Below are 21304 nucleotides of genomic sequence, written 5' to 3'. Positions count from 1 at the left end.
AAGACCAAGAGGTATCTCTTATTCTTCTACAATCACACTCCCGTTCCATCTGAGCCAAAGAAAGACATAGAGGATACTAGAAGGATGTCCACAAGCCAGATACACCAATGGGGTGAGATTACAGAGCACAGAAGAAACAAGAAAGCAATCAGAAAGAGAACGAGGTGAAAGATCTGGAACACAGAGTTGAAGATCATCTCTATTAAAGCAATAACTACTTTGAAAAGAACTTGTAAGAGAAGCTGAATAAGAAAGGCTGAAAAAAGTAAAGAACCAGGAACCAAACCTTGAGTGGATCAGAGCCACTCTTTCTTTTTATGTGCACTGATTTTTGCATATAAAGGTGCAATTATTTGTTACTAAGGGATTTCCCCCCTGTGTGATCTCCCCACGTACAGTACATACCGGTAAACCTGGTTCTCCAACTCCAGGTGGCCCAACAGGGCCTGGTCTTCCTGTTAAACCAATGTCACCCTTCAGAAAAAGATATGTTATTTTTGGACTTGAACAAAATTATGGACACTGAAATGAAGCAGCATTCTTTGATTTAATACAGTGATATTAAGAAGACTAGAGGGAAGTAAAACAAATCTGATACCTGTAATAATAACTTCATTTGCCCCTCTGTCTCTCTATATATGTCAAATTTTATTACCAATAAACTACTGAGAGTTACACCATTCTGTGCGTTCCCTCCCCCCTTTTAATGGTATGAATGTATTTGAACTGAATCCAGAATACCTTTCAGGTATTACAAAGACATCATTTATCCTTATTTTAAGTTGTTTTTTGGTTTTTGTTTTAATCCAGCCATATATTATTTCAGCAGCTGTCCTTCTGCACAGTAGGCTATATGATTGGCATTTTTACCTTGGGGCCAGGCAACCCTACTCCCGTTTCTCCAGTCAGTCCAGCAGGGCCAGGCAGGCCTCTTTCACCCTTTAGAAAATTGCAAAACAAAAGAACTGAAATAAACTTTTTGATAGGGTTTCAGAGAGAAGAAAACCTGCTCCTCCCTCCCTCCCTCTTGCCCTTAAACTAAGGTACAATAAGCCCACAACTTATGTAGGGGTTAAGTTCCAAAGCCAAAATTGTGTGTGGCCAATTGGGGTTCAGTCTTAAATGGGATTGCCAAAGCCAATTTTTCCTGGAACCTCAACCCCCTTTTAATTTTTTGCCACATGTGTAAAGCTGAATGTGCGCAAGTTAAATGCTTATAAGTTGTGGGGGAACTGCTTTCGCAATATGTATCATAATGCTTCTGCCATGATAAAACTAGCAGATTGCTTGGAGTGGGAGTAATAAATGAAACAAGAGTGGGAAACGCATCCAAACATAGAAGGAATTAGCAGAAGTAGAAAAGATGGGTGAGTTTTCCCTGTTGTGCTCTTGCATTGAACATTTGTTTGCGCCACCCTGTCTTGCCCTGCTTGTGAATTCCAGTTTAACAAGGATAATTTCTAAAATCAATTCTGGAACCAGAGCGTGCCCACTGTGCTGCAGCTTTCAGTTCCTTTGCATCTTTTGCCCCTTGAACAATGTCATGGCCCCGGTGATACACTACCAGAAAAAAGAAAAGCAGTCTTGATGTGACTGAGCATATGATTGCACCAATTTTTTTTTAGTGTGCTATTTCATCAATGCACAGCAGTGCTTTTGGGGGTAGGACTGCTCATCTTCCGCGGTGGGAGGCGTTGCGGCTGGACATCTGGGCCCTTGTGGTGATCTGGCTCGGGGGCAGAGGATTGATGCCCCCATCATACCAACCCTGGCCATGTCAGAATATGACACTAAAATTTAATTGGGGATGAAAGTACAGTAATAGATGCAAAACTGGAAATTGCCCACATGGAAACTGACCCAACCACATGTGCCCAACTTGAAGTGGATTTTACAATCAATCCCCCTCTCCATGAGATTCTCAAGAAAAGCACTTTTGAAAGAGTCTAATGTGACCTTCTGGGTTGCTACATGCACAGTAACCGGCATGAAAGCCAAACGCAAGCTGAATTGCTATGAAGACTGTTTTCCTCACGGAATACAGAACAGCGTGGTAACAAAAAATAATCTCAAAGTGGAAGAAAGAAGTTGTGTGTGGATCTATTTCTTACTAATTAATACTCATGTACTGTCCCATTGTTGGAGAGATGGCCTGGAGGGAAAATAGCTTTCTCTTGCTTTTGAGAAGAAATTCAAGTGTCATAAAAAGCCTCAACAAGGTGTTATTTATGAGCTGTACTTTAATGGTTCCCTGCGGCTTAAAGCCATACAAAGCTCTGAATGGGCTGAAGTGCCTTGAAGGGGATTTTTTTGTGATGTGGAATGTCATATGACATCTCGCTGTTGAATGACAACGGAGTTGATTCTTGCTTCTTAGATGTTCCATTTGGTGGTTTTGCAGACACGGCCGGAAAAGTCAGTTTCAGCACAGCTAAGATGGATAGAATTCATAGCAGAGGAAATATCTGAATAGTAGCAACATTTTCCTCAGGGATGAAGAGCCTGTGGGCCTTTCCAGATGTTACCAGACTACAATTCCCATCATCCTTGATCATTGGCCATGGTGGCTGAGGTTGATGGGAACTGGGAGTCCAACAACACCTGGAAGGCAGTTGGTTTCCAAGCCATGGTTTACAGGGGCAGCCAGTGTGGAAACCTCCATAGGTTGTTGGCCAACGGTTCCCATCATCCCATACCATTTGTCATGATGGCTGGGGCTGACAGGACTTGGAGTCCAACAACATCTGCAGGGCACCATGTTTCTTTTTAACAGTTTTTGGTTTTCCAGTTTCATATGACGTATGAACCGGGCCAACGTGAGTGAAAGCAAAAGTGGAAAGGTAGCAGCAATCTCTCACAGCGTTTAGAATTAAATTAATGTTAAGAGTCTTGCCTTTGATCCTTGCATTCCTTCAGGTCCTTGGTCTCCAGGCAGTCCTTGGGAACCCTGTTAAACAGGAAGGCATTTTTTATTTATTAAAAAAAAAGACCTTGGATGAGTGCATCGTTAAATAGGAATATGACTGTTTTACTTCAATCCACACAAAACAGTTTATTCAGCGTTCAAATAATTGTGATATTTGCCTATTACATTCACTTATCATCTGTTTATCCTGGTTCGTTTTGCATTGGAAATGATTACACTGCCTTTAGTTTCATGGCCTTCAAAAACCTATATCATATGCATTTGTTTTTCCATTTGAAGCTCTGATCTGTAAGTTTCTTTCTGTCTGTTGTGCTTTTAGCTCATAAAACCCATTACTAGAAGACTGGCAACCCACAAGAAAGGTCTTTCAGCCTGCTGGAGAATCCTGACTTGGGCATTGCTACCTTAACCGTATTAGGCTAATGGTTAAAGAAAATGGCTGTGAAAAGGCTTTCCCTTCTCTGTGACACAACCCTTTGTTAAAGGTATGTGAGGACTACAGAGACTAGTTCTCTAAATACAGGAAGAAACAGAAGAAGGTCAGTCATTCATCAGCTTGTTAACCATGGGTTACTGATTTATTTCATTTATTAAGCACATCCCATAAAACATCCTGAAGTGATTTAACTATGAAAACACCAACAATTAAAACATTATTTCGAGTCCAATACAGAGAGACAGAAAAATCTCCACTTAAAAGCCTTGTTGGAAAAGGAAGGTTTTCAATAGGTGCCTTAAAAACATAATACTAGAGATGGTACTGGTCTGATACGCTACAGGAGATAGTTTCAAAGGGCAGATGCCACCACACTAAAGGTCTGATTCTTACACTGTACAGAACAGACTTCTTGATGAGAGGTTTCTACAGGAAGTCCTCACCTGCAGAGTGCAATGATCAGTTGGATATAGATAGCCCACAGTTCCAGGGACACAAAGAGTGATGGGATGAGGAGTTGGCATCAGTGACTGACAGCCAACATATAATTCAGAGGAGGGACAATTTAGATGGCAGCTAGCACAGTCTTGAAGCAAAGCACTTCCACTCTCTGTTCATTTACCTGAAGACCTCGGAGGCCTCTTGGTCCACCTGGGCCTTCTGGACCCTGAGTGATAAGAAGAGGAATTATATGTGAGCCCATATACAGTGCAAAATATTACAAATCATACAGTGAATCGCCAGCAAGGGAAAAACAAAATGATTCAAATGTGGGAAGGATAATTGAAACGTGGGCAGAAAGGCTAACGTCAAACTAGATATTTTAAAATCCAGTTTGTATTATCATGCTCTCTGCAAATATGTACCTAGCATTTCAGGTCTATTTTCTCTCCAGTAAGTCTCTCTTTCTCCCCACCCCTACCCATGACACCCAGTGTGGTATAGTGGTTAGAATGTCAGACATGGACCTGGAAGACCAGGGTTCAAATCCCCGCTAAGACATGAAACTCACTGGGTGACCTTGGACCAGTCCCTGCCTCTCAGCTTAACCTACCTCAAAGGGTTGTTGTGGGGATTAAATGAGGAGAGAGATAACCAAGTACGCTACCTTGAGTTCCTTTGAGGAAAAGGTGGGCTATAAGGGCTAATAATACTTATTATAATGGTATTGTTTACACAAAGGGACTCAGGTGGCACTGTGGGTTAAACCACAGAGCCTAGGACTTGCCGATCAGAAGGTCGGCGGTTCGAATCCCCGCAACGGGGTGAGCTCCTGTTGCTCGGTCCCTGCTCCTGCCAACCCAGCAGTTCGAAAGCACGTCAAAGTGCAAGTAGATAAATAGGTACTGCTCTGGCAGGAAGGTAAACTGTGTTTTCGTGCGCTGCTCTGGTTCGCCAGAAGCGGCTTAGTCATGCTGGCCACATGACCCGGAAGCTGTACGCCAGCCCCCTCGGCCAGTAAAGCGAGATAAGCACCGCAACTCCAGAGTCGGCCACGACTGGACCTAATGGTCAGGGGTCCCTTTACCTTTACCTATATTGTTTACACATTGCTCACACTACTATTGCAGCACTGGGCCTAGAAGTTCTATGAGCGGCACAGTTTCTGATTATACAAGTCCTTACTGTTATGTAGTGTAGTTTCACCCTGGGCCAACAGGGGGATACTGTATATAGTTTTCACTCAGGTCTGTAGATAGTTTTCACTCAGGTCCGCATCAGTTATTTTAGGCGGGAACTCTGGGCTGTGGTTGTTACAATGTTGACAGCCGGCTGCCTATAAAAGCAGGCCGGCTGAGCTGTTTGGAGTCAGTTCTATTCCAGCTTACAAAATAAAGAGCTACTTGAAGAAATCGCTGTGCCGGCTGCTATGTCAACCCACTACTTAATACTGGCGACGAAGGTGGGATTGATGGACATCAGAGCACAGCCAGATGCGGCCAGCCTCTGAACTGAGCTGAATCACTGAGCTGAATCACAGAGCGAAATCACTGAGCGAAATCACTGGGCAGAACCAATTCAGAGCTGACTGTTCTGGCTAGAGCACTGTGTTCCATCCATCGCCCTTCACGCCGGCATCGGAATCATGGCTTCACTTGTGCCTCTACTGCCGTTTGCGCCAGCCTCTGAATCATGGGACTCCTACCTCGCTCGGTTCGACTGCTACCTCCAAGCCAACGAGCTGACAGCAGTATCAAAGGATCGGAAGCGGGGCCTATTCCTCAGCCTCTGTGGGCCTGAGGTGTTTGAGACGGGCCGAGCATTGGTTGCGCCTGAAGCAGTCCAGGCAACACCATGGGACACGATCCAAGAGAAGCTCCGCAACCACTACGCACCAAAGCCGTCCAAGATTGCTGCCCGCCATGCGTTCTACCACCGGAACCAGGCAGAGGGGGAGTCAATCAACAACTACACCACCGCCCTGCGACAGGCTGCAATGCACTGTGAGTTCCGAGACTTAGACGATGCCCTGATGGATCGAATCGTCTGCGGGGTCCGGGACATCCATCTGCAACGCCGTCTCCTAGCCAAACCAGACCTCACACTACAGAAAGCCATTGAGGAGGCTGTGGCTTCAGAAGCTGCTGAACGCTCCGCCCACGAGATCCGCAAGTCCAGCAGCCCGCGTCTTGCTAGGGAGCCAGTTCTGGTGCATCATGAAGAGGCCAGCAGTGATGAGGCATCCTCCAGTGAAGACGATGACGTGCACCAGACAAAGCGGGAGCGCAGGAAGTTCCAACAGAAGTCCAAGGGCCAACCGGAATGTGCCGGCTGCGGAGGCAACCATTCCCGTGCCAAGTGTCGATTCAGAGACGCCATCTGTAGGAAGTGTTCCAGAAGGGGCCACATCGCTAAAGTCTGCCGATCGGCTCCGTCTGACACCCCCCCTTCATCGACTCGCAAGTCCAAGTCTTCACTCCAGTCTGCCAAGGAAAGTTGTTTCGCTCTCACCAACTGCCGCTGCCCGTCTGGAACCACGATTGGCCAAACCGACTCGCCTACGCGACGCAAGCTGAACGTCACGGTGCTCATTGAAGGAGCTCCATGTGACATGGAGATCGACACCGGGTCTGCCCTGTCCATCGTGTCATGGAGCACCATCAAAAGACTGGTACCCAGAGTGTCCAAAAGGCAACTCGACTCTCACCGCGTACACCTGAGAGACTACCAGGGAAACGACATTCCCGTGGTAGGCGTTGGCCGGTTCCGGATCGCCTTCAAGGATTTTTCGGGCCTGCTCCGGTTGGTGGTGGTCGAAGGTCAGCGGCCAAGCCTCCTAGGGCTAGACTGGTTTGATGCCCTCGGCCTGGAAGTCACCGGCATCAACTGCATCTCTAACGCAGAGACTGAGGGTCTGGTCAAAGACTTTGCCGAGGTTTTTGACGGCACCTTGGGGCAATATACAGGTACGCCCATCTCCTTTAGCCTTGATCCACAAGTTGCACCCATCAAGCTAAAGCCACGCCGGGTTCCCTTTGCTCTCAAGGCTAAGGTGGACGAACAACTGGACAAACTGATCGCCCAAGGAGTTTTGGAGCCGGTTGACCACGCCAAGTGGGAAACCCCCATCGTCACGCCTGTCAAGCCAGATGGGTCGGTGAGAATCTGCGCTGACTACAAGTGCACGATCAACAAGGCACTTCAGCAGCACGCTTATCCGGTTCCTGTTGTCCAACACCTGCTGCATTCCCTGGGTGAGGGTAAGGTCTTCGCTAAGCTGGACCTTGCCCAAGCATATCAACAACTGCCAGTTGATGATGCCACTGCTGAAGCCCAGACGATCGTCACCCACCGGGGGGCATTCCGTTGCCGCCGGTTGCAGTTCGGGGTGAGTGTGGCTCCTGGAATCTTCCAAAGCCTTATGGAGCGTCTCCTGCAAGGGCTTCCGGGCGTGGTACCATATTTTGATGACGTCTTGGTGTCTGCAGACTCACACCAGCAGCTGTTCGAGCGCCTCCGTGCCGTGCTGACCAGGTTCCAAGAGGCCGGGCTCAAGGTAAAGAGGGAGAAGTGCCAGATCGCCGTTCCACAGGTAGAGTTCCTGGGCTATCTTATTGACGCCTCCGGCCTTCACCCAACCACATCCAAGATCCGCGCTATCCAGCAGGCCCCCACCCCAAAGAACAAAACGGAGTTGCAGGCATTCCTGGGGCTGCTGAACTTTTATAACATGTTCCTGCCCCACAAAGCCACAGTGGCTGAGCCTCTTCACCGACTCCTTAGCACTAAGACGCCTTGGGCCTGGGGTCATCGGGAGACGGCGGCCTTCAACGCGGTCAAGGCTCTCCTTTCTTCAGACAGTGTGCTGGTACAGTACAGTGAATCCAGGCCGCTGGTCCTTGCCTGCGACGCCTCACCTTTTGGCATCGGTGCTGTCCTTAGTCACCGTTTCCCAGATGGAAGAGAAGCACCGCTCGCCTACTTTTCCAGGACACTATCTCCGACGGAACGGAATTACAGCCAGCTCGACAAGGAGGCATTGGCACTTGTGGCTGGAGTGAAGAGGTTCCATGAATACCTCTATGGCAGGACTTTTGACCTCATCACTGACCACAAGCCACTCCTGGGCCTCCTCGCCGGTGATCGTCCAACTCCACCGGTCCTCTCGCCACGCATGCTGCGATGGACTGTTTTCCTGGCTGCCTACCACTACCGGCTCATCCATCGCCCGGGGAAATCGATGGGCCATGCCGACGCCCTCAGCCGTTGCCCTCTTCCAGCATTTGTGGAAGACCCGGCTCCAGCTTCATCGCTCCTTCTGATTGAGGATCTTCCGGCAGCGCCTGTATCGGCTGCCACTGTGGCCTCCGCGTCTGCCCAGGATCGCACCATCAGCCGGGTGCTCAACTGGGTGTGGAGGGGGTGGCCACAAGGGCCTTTTGCATCGGAGTTCCAGCCCTTCGCAACCAGACAACATGAACTCTCAGCTCATCGCGGCTGTCTGCTGTGGGGAGACCGCGTCGTGATTCCCCAGGGACTCCGTCAGCGCGTCCTGGAGGCTCTGCACGTTGGCCACCCGGGAATTGTCAAAATGAAGGCGTTGGCTCGGTGTTACGTCTGGTGGCCTAATATGGATGATGCCATCACTGCCTGGGTGTCCGCCTGTCAAGCGTGCCAAGAGTCGAGGCCTGCACCACCGGCAGCTAAGGGACACACCTGGGAGACGCCAAAGACACCCTGGTCGAGGGTGCACATCGATCTGGCTGGCCCCTTTCACGGCCGGACCTTTATGGTAGTGGTGGACGCCTATTCCAAATGGCTGGAGGTCACCCAGATGCCCTCCACCACTACCGAAGCTGTCATCCGGGTGCTGCGAGGCCTGTTTGCAACGCATGGGTGTCCTGATGTCCTTGTCTCTGACAACGGACCGCAGTTCACGTCAGGCACGTTTGAGCGGTATCTTTTGGGACTGGGCATCCGCCATGCCCTAACGGCACCCTTTCATCCATCCAGCAACGGGCAAGCGGAAAGAATGGTGCGCTCGGCAAAAGAGGCACTGGCGCGCCTGGACCGGGGAGACTGGCACGAGCGGGTTGCCGAATACTTGTTTGTGCAACACATCACCCCTCATGCGGCCACAGGGAGGAGTCCTGCTGAACTGCTTATGGGCCGCCGCCTCAGGTCACCGCTCGACCGGCTACACCCGGACTTTGCCGTGGCTGAACCCCCAGGCTGTGCCAACGTGCCACGGTCATTTGTCCCAGGAAACCAGGTCTTTGCCCGGAACTATGTGGGGGACATTCCTTGGGTGCCAGCCACAGTAGTGGGAGTCACTGGACCTCGCTCGTACCAGGTGGCACTCGAAGACGGACGCTTGTGGCGACGGCACATAGACCAGCTTAGGCGCAGGGTTGGGGACTTGGACACTACCGAGGTGCCCCCAACTGCGCTTGCGGCTCCAGAAGAGACACGTACAGATGGCGAGGCCCCACCTACACCTCCCTCGCAAACTGCCAGCGTGGAGCCAAACCAAGCCGCTTCAGAACAGACTCAGACCACTCCACTTGCGGAGGCTCCACCCACAGCAGCGGATCCAGGGGGGTTGGTTCCAACGCCACCTAGGGTCGCACCACAGCCTCAGCGAGAACTGTGTGGCCCTCCGGACTTGGCTACCAGTCCCCGGCGGTCTGGCAGAGTTTCCAAGCGCCCAACTTATTTAAAGGACTATGTTGTTGGACATGTATCACTGTTGGTCTAAGTATGGGAAATGTAACCGATATGCTTTTGTGCCTAATTGAACCATTACGCGTAGTGCTGTATATAAGGAAACCATTACGATTGTAACTAACGCCTTATCTCGGTGGGGAGGGGTGTTATGTAGTGTAGTTTCACCCTGGGCCAACAGGGGGATACTGTATATAGTTTTCACTCAGGTCTGTAGATAGTTTTCACTCAGGTCCGCATCAGTTATTTTAGGCGGGAACTCTGGGCTGTGGTTGTTACAATGTTGACAGCCGGCTGCCTATAAAAGCAGGCCGGCTGAGCTGTTTGGAGTCAGTTCTATTCCAGCTTACAAAATAAAGAGCTACTTGAAGAAATCGCTGTGCCGGCTGCTATGTCAACCCACTACTTAATACTTACATTGCAATCTGATGTAGTTGACCATCAGCTAGTTACTTACCCTGTCGCCTTTTATTCCTGGTGTTCCACATTCGCCTCTTTCACCCTTAGATTGAGAAAAGCACAATCAATCATTACTTTGAAAAATGTGTGATGTTCTTGCCAGTGCTTTATCCCCCACCCATTCCCATTCTATTTTAGATGCTAAATTCTTTGTCCTCAAATCCAGTAAATCAATATGGCTGTATTGGTCTTTAGCACCTAGTTGATTCAAGAAGGCGAAAAATCCGTACCTTTTCTCCTTTGTATCCAGATTTTCCCTGATGGGAAAAAGAAGAAGAGAAGAATGCATATTGATTAAATTGTTACTGACACTAAACAGTAATCACTAATTCTGGTTCCTCCCCCCCCCCGGCTATGTTTTTAGCTGCTCCTATTTTATCTGTAAGCCGTGTTGAATCCCTGTCAAGGGAAAAGGCGGAGTATATATTGTGATGGGACGATGAGCTGCTTGTGCGTAAAATGCAAGTCCCTCAGAGTTTGATCAGGTTTTCAAACCTCTGCCTGTGACGGAGCCCCTCCAGCATGGCTGCGTCAATCACTAGTAGAATCCGAAAGTGGCTGCTTTCGGAATCTTTTCCAACATAAAAGCTCTTTAACGGAAACACGTCGTCTGGCCTCTCGGCGTGACAGTTTCCGGCGAGGTGTGGGTGTCCCTATAGGAGGTCCTGAGACCTCCCCACTGTTTTCGCTGGAAGTGTCTCTGAGCCATCCCTCCGACTCACTTTCCCTTGGAGTTCTTGCTCGCCCTCTACTGGTTCCCTCTTCCGCTGCTACTCCTCTCTCAACCTCAGTGAGCCTTTGCGCCCCCGGCGCTTTAGATGGCAGTTCCCTGACATCCACCTCCCCTCCAGGGCCCCCTTCACCCCCTCCCGTCTCCTCCCCTACTGGCGGTGAGGAGGTAAAACCCCTGAAAGAACCTCCCTCATCTTCCGACGTCGCGAACACTTCCCTCCACTTGTTGCTGTTCCTACTCTCTCGGTAATCTTCGTCATCGGAGTCCACTCCCTCTTCCAACTCCGACTCCGCGAACCCTTCCATTTCCTCTTCCTCATCGGTGGTGCCGAAATACTCCCTCCTAAACCTTGCTATCGGCTGAGGTTTCCTCGGGAACCTTTGGTGGAACGTTTCTGTTAAAACCTCGTCATTGACTTCCTCTGCACTTACCCAGGTGTTTTCTGACTCCGGTTCCCCTTCCCACGCCACCAAATACTCCACCTGATTTCCCTTCCACCTGGAATCGAGGATTTCCGCTACATGGTTGCGGCGTTCCCTCTCTTCCAAGGCTGGTCCCCTGACGTACTCCCCTTCACGTCCCCCCCTGTATGGTGACAGTAACGACCTGTGGAACACTGGGTGCAATTTCATGTGGTTGGGTAATCGGAGTTTGAAAGCTACCGGGTTGACCTGCTGAATGACCTCAAAGGGTCCCAATCTTCTGGGCCTCAATTTCTTACAACCCCCTTTGAACGGCAACCCTTGGGTTGACAACCACACTTGATCCCCCACCCTTATGGTTTCACCTTCCCTTCTGTTCTTGTCTGCCTGCTTCTTATATTGTGCCTTAGCCCTTTCTAAGTTGAGCTGGAGCTGATGATGGATCGCTTCCATCTCTTCTACAAAATGTTCAGCCGCTGGGACGCTCCATCTCTCCCCTCCTTCCCCTGGAAATGCCCTGGGGTGACACCCGTAATTAGCCAAAAAGGGACTCATCCCTGTGGACACATTCTCCGCATTATTGTAGGCAAATTCTGCCAACGCCAACTTTTCGACCCAATCGTTCTCTCTGTCATTGACATAACACCTCAGATATTGTTGAAGAATGCCATTTGCTCTTTCCGCCTGCCCGTTGGTTTCAGGGTGCCGGGCAGTTGAAAAATTGACTTCCACGTGCAGCAAGCTCATGAGCTTCCTCCAGAACCTGGAAGTAAATTGTTTGCCGCGATCTGAGATCACCCTCAAGGGAGCCCCGTGCAACCTAAAGATGTGTTCTACAAACAACTTCGCTGTTTCTTCCGCTGTGACTGCATGTGAGCATGCTACAAAGTGGCACATCTTAGTTAACAGGTCTACTACTACCATGATGGCTGTTTTCCCCTTGGACTTTGGCAGATCCGTCATAAAATCTATTGATATCGCTTCCCAAGGCCGTTCTGGTGTGGGTAATGGTTCTAATAACCCTGCCGGCGCCCTTCTTTCCCCTTTGGCTCGCTGACATTGGTCACACCCTCTTACATACTCCCTTACATCTTCCCTCACCTTAGGCCACCAAAATTCCCTGGTAACCAACCACATGGTCTTGTGTTGTCCAAAATGCCCGCCGTGGGGCTATCATGCAACTGCTTGAGTACTCTCCCCCTCAATTCACCTTCGGGTATATACAGTGCCCCTTTGTAATACAATGCCCCATTTCTTTCCTCAAAACCTCCGGGACTCTCGCCCTCCCCCCTGAGACCTCTGAGCTTATCCTGGGCATATTCATCATTTTCCGTTTCCTCTACCAGTTCTCGTTGCCCCACCAGCGCCGCCCCACTCACCCAGCGGTCCTCAGGGATGACATGTCTCTCTTCGATCACCCCCTCCCCTTCCCAATACTCTGGTTTGCGTGAGAGCGCGTCCGCCCTGACGTTTTCTGGGCCTGGCACATAACAAATTTCAAAGTTGAATTTGGAGAATTCCTGTGCCCATCTCACTTGTCGTTGGTTGAGCACTCGAGCTGTTCTCCAATACTCTAAATTCTTGTGGTCGGTGCACACTTGCACCTTGTGTTGTGCCCCAATTAATAAATGTCTCCACCTCCGGAATGCTTCGTGAATGGCAAGTAGTTCCCTGTCATACACCGTGTAATTCCTCTCGGATTTATTCAGCTTCCGCGAGAAGAAGGCACACGGTCTCCACTCCGACGCACTCCTCCCCGGTTGAAGAAGGACCGCCCCTACCGCCCGGTCGGATGCATCGGTTTCCACTCTCATGGGTTTTCGTAAATCCACATGCAGAAGTTGTTCTTCCGAGGCGAAAGCCCTTTTCAGTTCTTCAAAGGCTCGATCCGCCTCTACCGTCCAAACAAATTTCTTCTTGCTGCTGAGGCAGTCGGTGATGGGCGCCGTCAAGTGGGCAAAGTTCTTGATGAACTTCCGATAAAAGTTCCCAAACCCCAAGAATCTTTGCACGTCCTTCTTGGTCTTCGGTGTCTTCCATTCCAGTACCGCTTGGACCTTGCCTGGATCCATGGCCAATCCCTTGTCTGACAAGCGGTACCCCAGGAATTCCACCTCCTTGGTATGAAACTGGCACTTCTCCAGTTTCACCCACAGCTGGTTGGCTTGCAGCCTGCCCAACACTTCTCGAACGTCCCTCACATGCTGTTCCTCATCTTCCGAATACACCAACACGTCGTCTAAAAAGGCCACACAATTCTTGTAGAGCAAAGGTCCCAGAACGTGGTTTATAAAAGCTTGAAAACACGCGGAGCCCCCTTGTAGACCGAAGGGCATAACGAGGTATTCAAAGGCTCCCAAAGGGGTAAACATGGTGGTCTTCCATTCATCTCCCTTCCTTATGCGTATCAGATTGTACGCCCCCCGCAGGTCCAGCTTTGTAAAAATCTTTCCCTTCCTTACTCTGGTCAAAATGTCATCAATTCGGGGCATAGGGAAAGCCAGGGGTTCCGACACTGCATTGAGGGCCCTAAAGTCACACACCAGTCTCGGTTTGTCTGTGTTCTTTTTGTCCACAAAAAACACTGGGCTGCCCCCCACCGCTCGGGACTCTCTGATGAAACCTCGCTTCAGGTTTTTGTCAATGAACTCCCTCAGCTCCTGCATCTCCCTGTCTGACATGGCGTACAGCTTGCCTACTGGGAGTTGGGCCCCAGGGAGTAGGTTGATTTGACAGTCAAAGGGTCTATGCGGTGGCAGTTTGTCTGCTTCCCTTTCGCTGAATACGTTGCTCAGATCTGCGTATTGCGGGGGCACCTTCCCTTTGTCCCTTACTTCCATCCCGGCTAGGGTGACTCTGTCTCCTCCCGAAACCTTCCCCTCCTTGCAGTGTTCTAGGCAATGCGCTGACCCAAAGGAGACCACCCTCTGATGCCAGCCCACTAGCGGATCGTGTAGCGCCAGCCAGCTCATCCCCAAAATGATGGGCGCTCCTCCCAGGATGGCCACATTAAACGCTATCTGTTCGGTGTGCCTTGCCACCCTCATTATCATCGGGACAGTCTGTTGGCTAACTTCTCCCCCCAACAGCTCTCTGCCGTCAATCGTAGTCACCTGCAAGGGGTTACTTAAAGGGATGGTCTGTATCTGATGCTCAGCTGCAAACTCCTTACTCATGAAATTACAGGAGCTGCCTGAATCCAAAAGCGCCTTGATCTTTAGTGGGTGTCCGTTTGGCAGTTCTAGTAACACCTCTATCACTAAAGCGGGTCTGGGAGGTTCCGGCGTGGGCACTTTCACTGCTCTTTGGCCTGGCTGCTGTGCCCCGACGGTGGCAGCCAGGCGTTGGCTTTTACTTGCTCCTTGCCTTCCTCTTCCTTTCCCCCAACAGCTCCTGCCATCCCTTGCCATTCCTTTCTTTGTGGGCAGACTCTGGCAAAGTGCCCTGGCTGTTGGCAGAGATAACATCTCTTGGCGCTCTTTCCCTCCTTCTTCCGCCCTTCACTGGGATTTGAAACTGCGCGCGCCCGCGCTGTTCCAACTTCCATCGGCTCTGCCGGCGGGAAAGGTGGCTCTGGAATGTCTGGAATGCGGAACTCCCTCCAACGGTCTCCTTTCCCTTCCCGCTTTTCCAAAGCCCTCGCCTCCTGGCGCGCTCCTATGGACAGCGCAGATTTGGTTAACTGATCCATAGACTCCGCCCTGGGCCCCCGGGAAAGCTCATCTTTGACGGTTGAAGAAAGCCCCTCTTCGAAAAGCATTTGGATGGGCTCCGCCGATAGGTCCCACCCCAATTTATGAATCAGCATAGTAAATTCAGTCCAGTACTCACGGACAGATCTGCTTCCTTGCTGGCAAGCCATTAACTGCCTTCGCACCACCCCCTGCTCAATATCGCTGGAAAACATCAGGTCCATGGCACGAAAAAACTTCCTCGTGTCCTTTAGGATCTCATTATTCGCTGCCATCAGGGGTCTAACCCAATCTTTCGCCCCGGATTCGAGATGGCCAATCACAAAAGCCACTCGCGATTCCTCGTCGGGGAAGTCATCAAACTGCAAGTTTAGAGCGTATTGCATCTCTGTTCTAAAGGCATGATAGTTCCTGGGATCCCCCCCGAATTTCTGCACCAATCCTGGTACCTTTCTGGCGAGCGGGGTGGTTTTCTCCTTTCCCTTTTCTGCATCCTGAGCCCTCCTCTCCTCAAGCCTCGCCGTTTGCAGCGCCAACTGGATCTCCAACGCCCTGTACCTTTCTTCCAGGCTTGGACCCCCTCCAGCTGCTCCTGCTCCTCCGGTTCCGGCTGGGTTGCTCATGATGCTTCTCCCTGCACAAGCTGGCTTTCGGTGACTTTCGGATTGCTGTGATGGGACGATGAGCTGCTTGTGCGTAAAATGCAAGTCCCTCAGAGTTTGATCAGGTTTTCAAACCTCTGCCTGTGACGGAGCCCCTCCAGCATGGCTGCGTCAATCACTAGTAGAATCCGAAAGTGGCTGCTTTCGGAATCTTTTCCAACATAAAAGCTCTTTAACGGAAACACGTCGTCTGGCCTCTCGGCGTGACAGTTTCCGGCGAGGTGTGGGTGTCCCTATAGGAGGTCCTGAGACCTCCCCACTGTTTTCGCTGGAAGTGTCTCTGAGCCATCCCTCCGACTCACTTTCCCTTGGAGTTCTTGCTCGCCCTCTACTGGTTCCCTCTTCCGCTGCTACTCCTCTCTCAACCTCAGTGAGCCTTTGCGCCCCCGGCGCTTTAGATGGCAGTTCCCTGACATATATACATATATCAGCAGCAGCAAAATTTACGGCAAGTACTAGGAAAATAAATCTTACTTATTAATCCAGAGTTTTAGAATGGGTAACAGAAATGACAAATTTATTGGCTGGCTTCATCCAGCCTGCTTTGCTTGCATTTGGTGATTAAGGTCTCTTTGCCTTTGGGTTGGGGTGGGGAGGAGAAATTAAACCCCTGAAAAGTTTCAGAAGTTGCTCTGCAAATTTCAGAATGGGTGCTGCTTTCCATCACTAGATCTGTGTGATGAAAAACACTCCAAAAGCAGACCAATGAGCTCTTGTGTGTAGAGTGAGTATTGTCTTGATTTATGCTTCAGATATGAAAATATGTAATAAAGCTGGTACTGCAAATGCCATTGGGTACCATTGCGAGTGCCCAAAGCCAGCCATTTCCCGTGTCATTCCAGTCCTGGAAATACGGCAGAAATATTGCTGACATGATTTGGAAGCACACGGGCAACCTGAATCACATGACAGAGGTTTTATGTGAGACCTTAGGACTTGGGAGTAGCAATGGCTCACATGTTGCTAAGTTATTGTTCAAAGGGGATCTTACATAACCATGAGTAGGATGAGCAGTCTTTTTTTTGCATTTTTTTGCCCTTTGACATTGCTGCTTTCAAGTTATTTTCTTCACACCCTTCTTTATATTCTCTTGCATTTTAAGAAGGCATACCCAAAAAAGTAAAAATGAGACCAAAAAGGAGCAGTGATATATATGGGGCAGATGTGTTTTTAAATAACAGAGTTTTCCTCAAAGTAAATAAATACATAATAGAATACACACACACACTTTTTACCTCAGTTCCATCTCTTCCTGGAATTCCATTTAAGCCTGGCTCCCCCTAGAAGCATCAGGGTGTTGGGTTATTACTTTGCTTAACATTCTGTAGTCAGTGAAAATGTTGTCCATTTAAGTTAAGATTACATTATATATTGCTGAAAACAGATAGGAAAAATGTACCCTGCTGTTCAAACTAGCTCCATCTTCAATGCAAAACATAATTCATATTCAGAAATCTGGATGTTTTAGAACCGTGGTTCCCAACATGGGGCACACCCCCCCCACAGGGGGGCAATTTGATTTTTAAGGGGGGCAATTTGAGAATGAGTTATTAACAGTTAATGGCCTTTTAGGCTTCCTCATTTTTTTGAATAATAAGAATTATATGTCATGGGGGACGGGGTGCATCAGGATTTTAGAGATGCTTAGGTGGGGCATGGCCAAAAAAAAAATATACCGTATTTTTCGCTCTATAAGACGCAATAGACCACAAGACGCACCTAGTTTTTGGAGGAGGAAAACAAGAAGAAAAATATTCTGAATCTCAGAAGCCAGAAGAGCAAGAGGGATCGCTGAGCAGTGAAAGCAGAATCCCTCTTGCTGTTCTCGCTTCTGGGATAGCTGCGCAGCCTGCATTCGCTCCATAAGACGCACACACATTTCCCCTTACTTTTTAGAAGTGAAAAAGTGAGTCTTATAGAGCAAAAACCACGGTAATAATGTTGGGAACCACTGATTTCGAATGATTTATACCCCCTCACTTGTAAACTGCCATGTGGCGACTGAGCATGCTTTTATTTCAACTTGCTCCCATCTTAAATTACTAATGTTGATCAATGAGCATTTCAATTAAATCCAATGTCATGCTACCTTCACGCCCTTTGGACCAGGGGCTCCATCATCACCAGGACGGCCCTTTTTACCCTGGAAGCAGAAAAACAACAGAGGGAAGTTAAATGGAAAGCCTTGGGTTTAAACTTCATCTGTTAATTGCATTTTTAAACATGCAAAGGAAGGGGGGAGACCCCTTGGCTTATATTCTTACTATTAAGAAAATGATTCTATGATTGCAGGAAATAAGTAAAGTTCTAAAGATTTCCCTCTCACACCTGAAGCTTAAAAGCAACTCATGCTCCAATCAGTGCAAGGGCTACATTGGTCAGAATGCATTTTCCCAGGTCATTCTCAGCTTTCAAACAGCTCATTGGTAGATAATAATGTTTTCAAGAACATATGTTTTCTGTTAGGGTGTTTCCAGGTGCACTTTTTTTATTAAGCATTCACCCTGGGCAATTAGATGACAGCATCTTAAAAAGCAGAGACATCACCTTGCCAACAAAGGTCCGTATAGTTAAAGCTATGGTTTTCCCAGTAGTGATGTATGGAAGTGAGATCTGGACCATAAAGAAGGCTGATCGCCGAAGAATTGATGCTTCTGAATTATGGTGCTGGAGGAGACTCTTGAGAGTCCCATGGACTGCAAGAAGATCAAACCTATCCATTCTTAAGGAAATCAGCCCTGAGTGCTCACTGGAAGGACAGATCCTGAAGCTGAGGCTCCAATACTTTGGCCACCTCATGAGAAGAGAAGACTCCCTGGAAAAGCTCCTGATGCTGGGAAAGATTGAGGGCACAAGGAGAAGGGGACGACAGAGGATGAGATGGTTGAACAGTGTTCTTGAAGCTACCAGCATGAGTTTGATCAAACTGCGGGAGGCAGTGGAAGACAGGAGTGCCTGGCGTGCTCTGGTCCATGGGGTCACGAAGAGTCGGACACGACTAAACGACTAAACAACAACAAAATGCTAAAACAAGTGTTGTTGTTGTTAATTACATTCATATACCACCCATCATCTGAGGATCACAGGGTGGTTTACAGTATAAAAGCACAAAAATCATAGCTCTCAACTTTTACCTTTTCTTGCAAGGAATCCTATTCGGAATAAGGGAATTTCCCTTAAAAAAAAAATACATGACGAAACCCTACTCTTTCCAGTGCATTTTCCCACTACTTGTTGCAATCGAATAAATAAATACATCCAATCTTTTGGGGAAGCAAGTTTGTTGCATAATAATAATAATAATAATAATAATAATAATTTATTATTTGTAGCCCGCCCATCTGGCTGGGTTTCCCCAGCCACTCTGGGCGGCTTCCAACAAAGATTAAAAATACATTAAAATGTCACACATTAAAAGCTTCCCTGATGTCTTCTTCAGATTTCTTCTAAATGTCAGGTAGTTGTTGAGTGGATGTTGTTTGGAAGTCAGTTGAGAGTTGGGAGTTGAAGAAGGAAGAGGGAGGATAAGTCTGTGGGTTGGTTGAGTTGTGTTGTGAGAGAGAGTGAGAGGAATTGTTAGGTGGAGTCAGATAGTTAGTTGGGATAATCAGTTTGAAGTTGTTAGGAACATTGGGACAGCAAAGGAACTAAGATTAACAGACTGACCAGAAAAATTAACTGAAACGTTATGGCTTGTACATGCTTATCAAAATAAACTTGATTATTTGTTAATGTTAACAACTGTCTGGGCTCTGTGTGTATCCGTGAGAAACAGGTTGGTGGCAGCGAAGTAAGCAGTTACAGTAGTGGCACAGGGTTAATAGACTGTCAAACGTACGGGGACCCTGTGTGATCGCCACAGTAATTAATAAAATAATGCCACCAAAAAGATTTGCTTTTTATTTTTGCAATAAAAAAATAAGCGGTTTTTGTAAACTATTCTGGGATTGTTTACAATCAAGGGGTGTATAATTTTTTAATAAAATAAATAAAATAAGAAGAAAGTAAATGGGGGGGGGGGGAGAGATACTTACAGCAGGGCCAGGAAGACCCCTTTCACCTTTTTCACAGTTACATATAGGAGGCTGGGGACACTTTGAAAAGAAATAACCATACAAATTAATCATCACTTCCCACCTAGGAAGAAAGCTCTACAGCTCTTTTATTTTCCTATAATTTATTTATTTAACCACAAGTAGGAAAGATCTAATCTTGAAACCGCATCCTATTGCTTTACAGTACTGTTTTCTAATTAATATTTTCACAGTTTCCCCACAACATAGTCAAAACTTACATTTCTCATTTTATTATTGAATCCATACTTCTTGTTCATGTTTCAGTTTTCTGGCTGGTGCTGAATTTTGTGTTCCCTATTGAAGTGATAAATTTACAAATATCTCCATTTCAGATTTTTCTAGTAGTCCTGGGTGAACTATAGCTGGACGGAATCTCAAATGTCTGTGTGGTGTAAAAGTACTCTAACAACTGTGATTCAGTTCTTTTTCATATACAGCAGAGTTAACTTTGGTCTTTGCTACCACAAGATGTTGTGACTGCCACCAACCTGGATGGCTTTTTAAAAAAGGGATGAGAGAAACCCCTCTTTCAAGACTATCCATGTCTACTAGTCATGAGGACTGTATTATGTCCAGGATCAGAGGCAGCCTGGTTTGGAAAGCCAATTTCTTGGCACCAAAATCAGGACATTATAATTGTGATTGTGTCCCGCTTGTATGTTTTTCATAGGCATCTGAGAAGACAATAAAGTAAAGGGACCCCTGACCATTATGTCCATTCGTGGCTGACTCTGGGGTTGCGGTGCTCATCTCGTTTTATTAGCCGAGGGAGCCGGCGTACAGCTTCCGGGTCATGTAGCCAGCATGACAAAGCTGCTTCTGGCGAACCAGAGCAGCGCACGGAAACGCAGTTTACCTTCCCACCAGAGCAGTTCCTATTTATCTACTTGCACTTTGACATGCTTTCGAACTGCTAGGTTGGCAGGAGCAGGGACCGAGCAACGGGAGCTCACCCCGTTGCAGGGATTCAAACCGCCAATCTTCTGATCGGCAAGTCCTAATCTCTGTGGTTTAACTCACAGCGCCACCCGCGTCCCAAGAAGACAATACTGGACTAAAAAAACTAAAATGGCTTCTGGCATGATGGAGGAAGGCTCTTCTTAGTTTCTTATGTGATACCTTTGGGAGTTAGCATTAGGTGTTTTCACTTATATATTATAGATATATTCAGACTATTGCTGGAACCAGAAACTGCAAGATGCATCAAAGACCAAACAAATTTACATTTTCTTATGTCACTTTTTAGTGCTCATCATTTAGCAAGACTTATTCTTCTTTTTTTATTTGTTTTAGTTTACTGAAATGGTAATAATGAACATAGTTTTGGCAAGATAGTTGTTTCACCACCACTCTTAATTTAAAATGTTGTAGATGTAATCCATCGTCGCCAGTTCACAGTTAAGACTTACCCCTTCTTCTGCCAGTTCTTTCTGGGGAGACAAATAAGTGCAAACAAAATTAATTATTTTATAAGTAACAAGGCACACTGTGAGAAAAATGAAAAAAGAGACTTTGCTGGCTGGGAATATGCTGACATCGGGCCAGCATATGCCTATTTCTTGTACACAAACACAACAAATCATAGGAAGAAGCAGAGTACTAGGCATTTCTGGTTGTTCAAGGCATAGATATGTGCTCCCTAGGGATTCAATTAAAACCCACAAATAAGGAATGCAGTGTAAAATATCATTGTATAAAAGCCTATCATCATGTAAGGAATGTGTCCCCAGAGT

The 21304-nt window shown here is 47.8% G+C and overlaps 1 protein-coding gene across 3 annotated transcripts in view; it reads right to left on the bottom strand.

The window, feature by feature from the left end:
- Positions 1–21304, bottom strand: part of LOC309367103 (uncharacterized protein) — a 53482-nt gene that overhangs the window by 25863 nt on the left and 6315 nt on the right. For all 3 annotated transcript variants that reach the window (XM_081906422.1, XM_081906423.1, XM_081906424.1), the window contains 10 exons: positions 20981–21001; positions 19530–19589; positions 17585–17638; positions 16731–16775; positions 10217–10243; positions 9985–10029; positions 3985–4029; positions 2894–2947; positions 871–939; positions 406–474 (listed from right to left, as the gene is read on the bottom strand). In XM_081906422.1, the coding sequence (XP_081762548.1) occupies positions 406–474; positions 871–939; positions 2894–2947; positions 3985–4029; positions 9985–10029; positions 10217–10243; positions 16731–16775; positions 17585–17638; positions 19530–19589; positions 20981–21001 (489 nt within the window). The remainder of the gene's footprint in view (positions 1–405; positions 475–870; positions 940–2893; positions 2948–3984; positions 4030–9984; positions 10030–10216; positions 10244–16730; positions 16776–17584; positions 17639–19529; positions 19590–20980; positions 21002–21304) is intronic.

The sequence above is a fragment of the Podarcis melisellensis genome, assembly GCF_964234715.1.
Source record: "Podarcis melisellensis genome assembly, chromosome: 1".
Lineage (NCBI taxonomy): Eukaryota > Metazoa > Chordata > Lepidosauria > Squamata > Lacertidae > Podarcis > Podarcis melisellensis.
The sequence above is the reverse complement of the archived record's forward strand: the minus strand, read 5'-3'. Positions and strand labels throughout refer to the sequence as shown.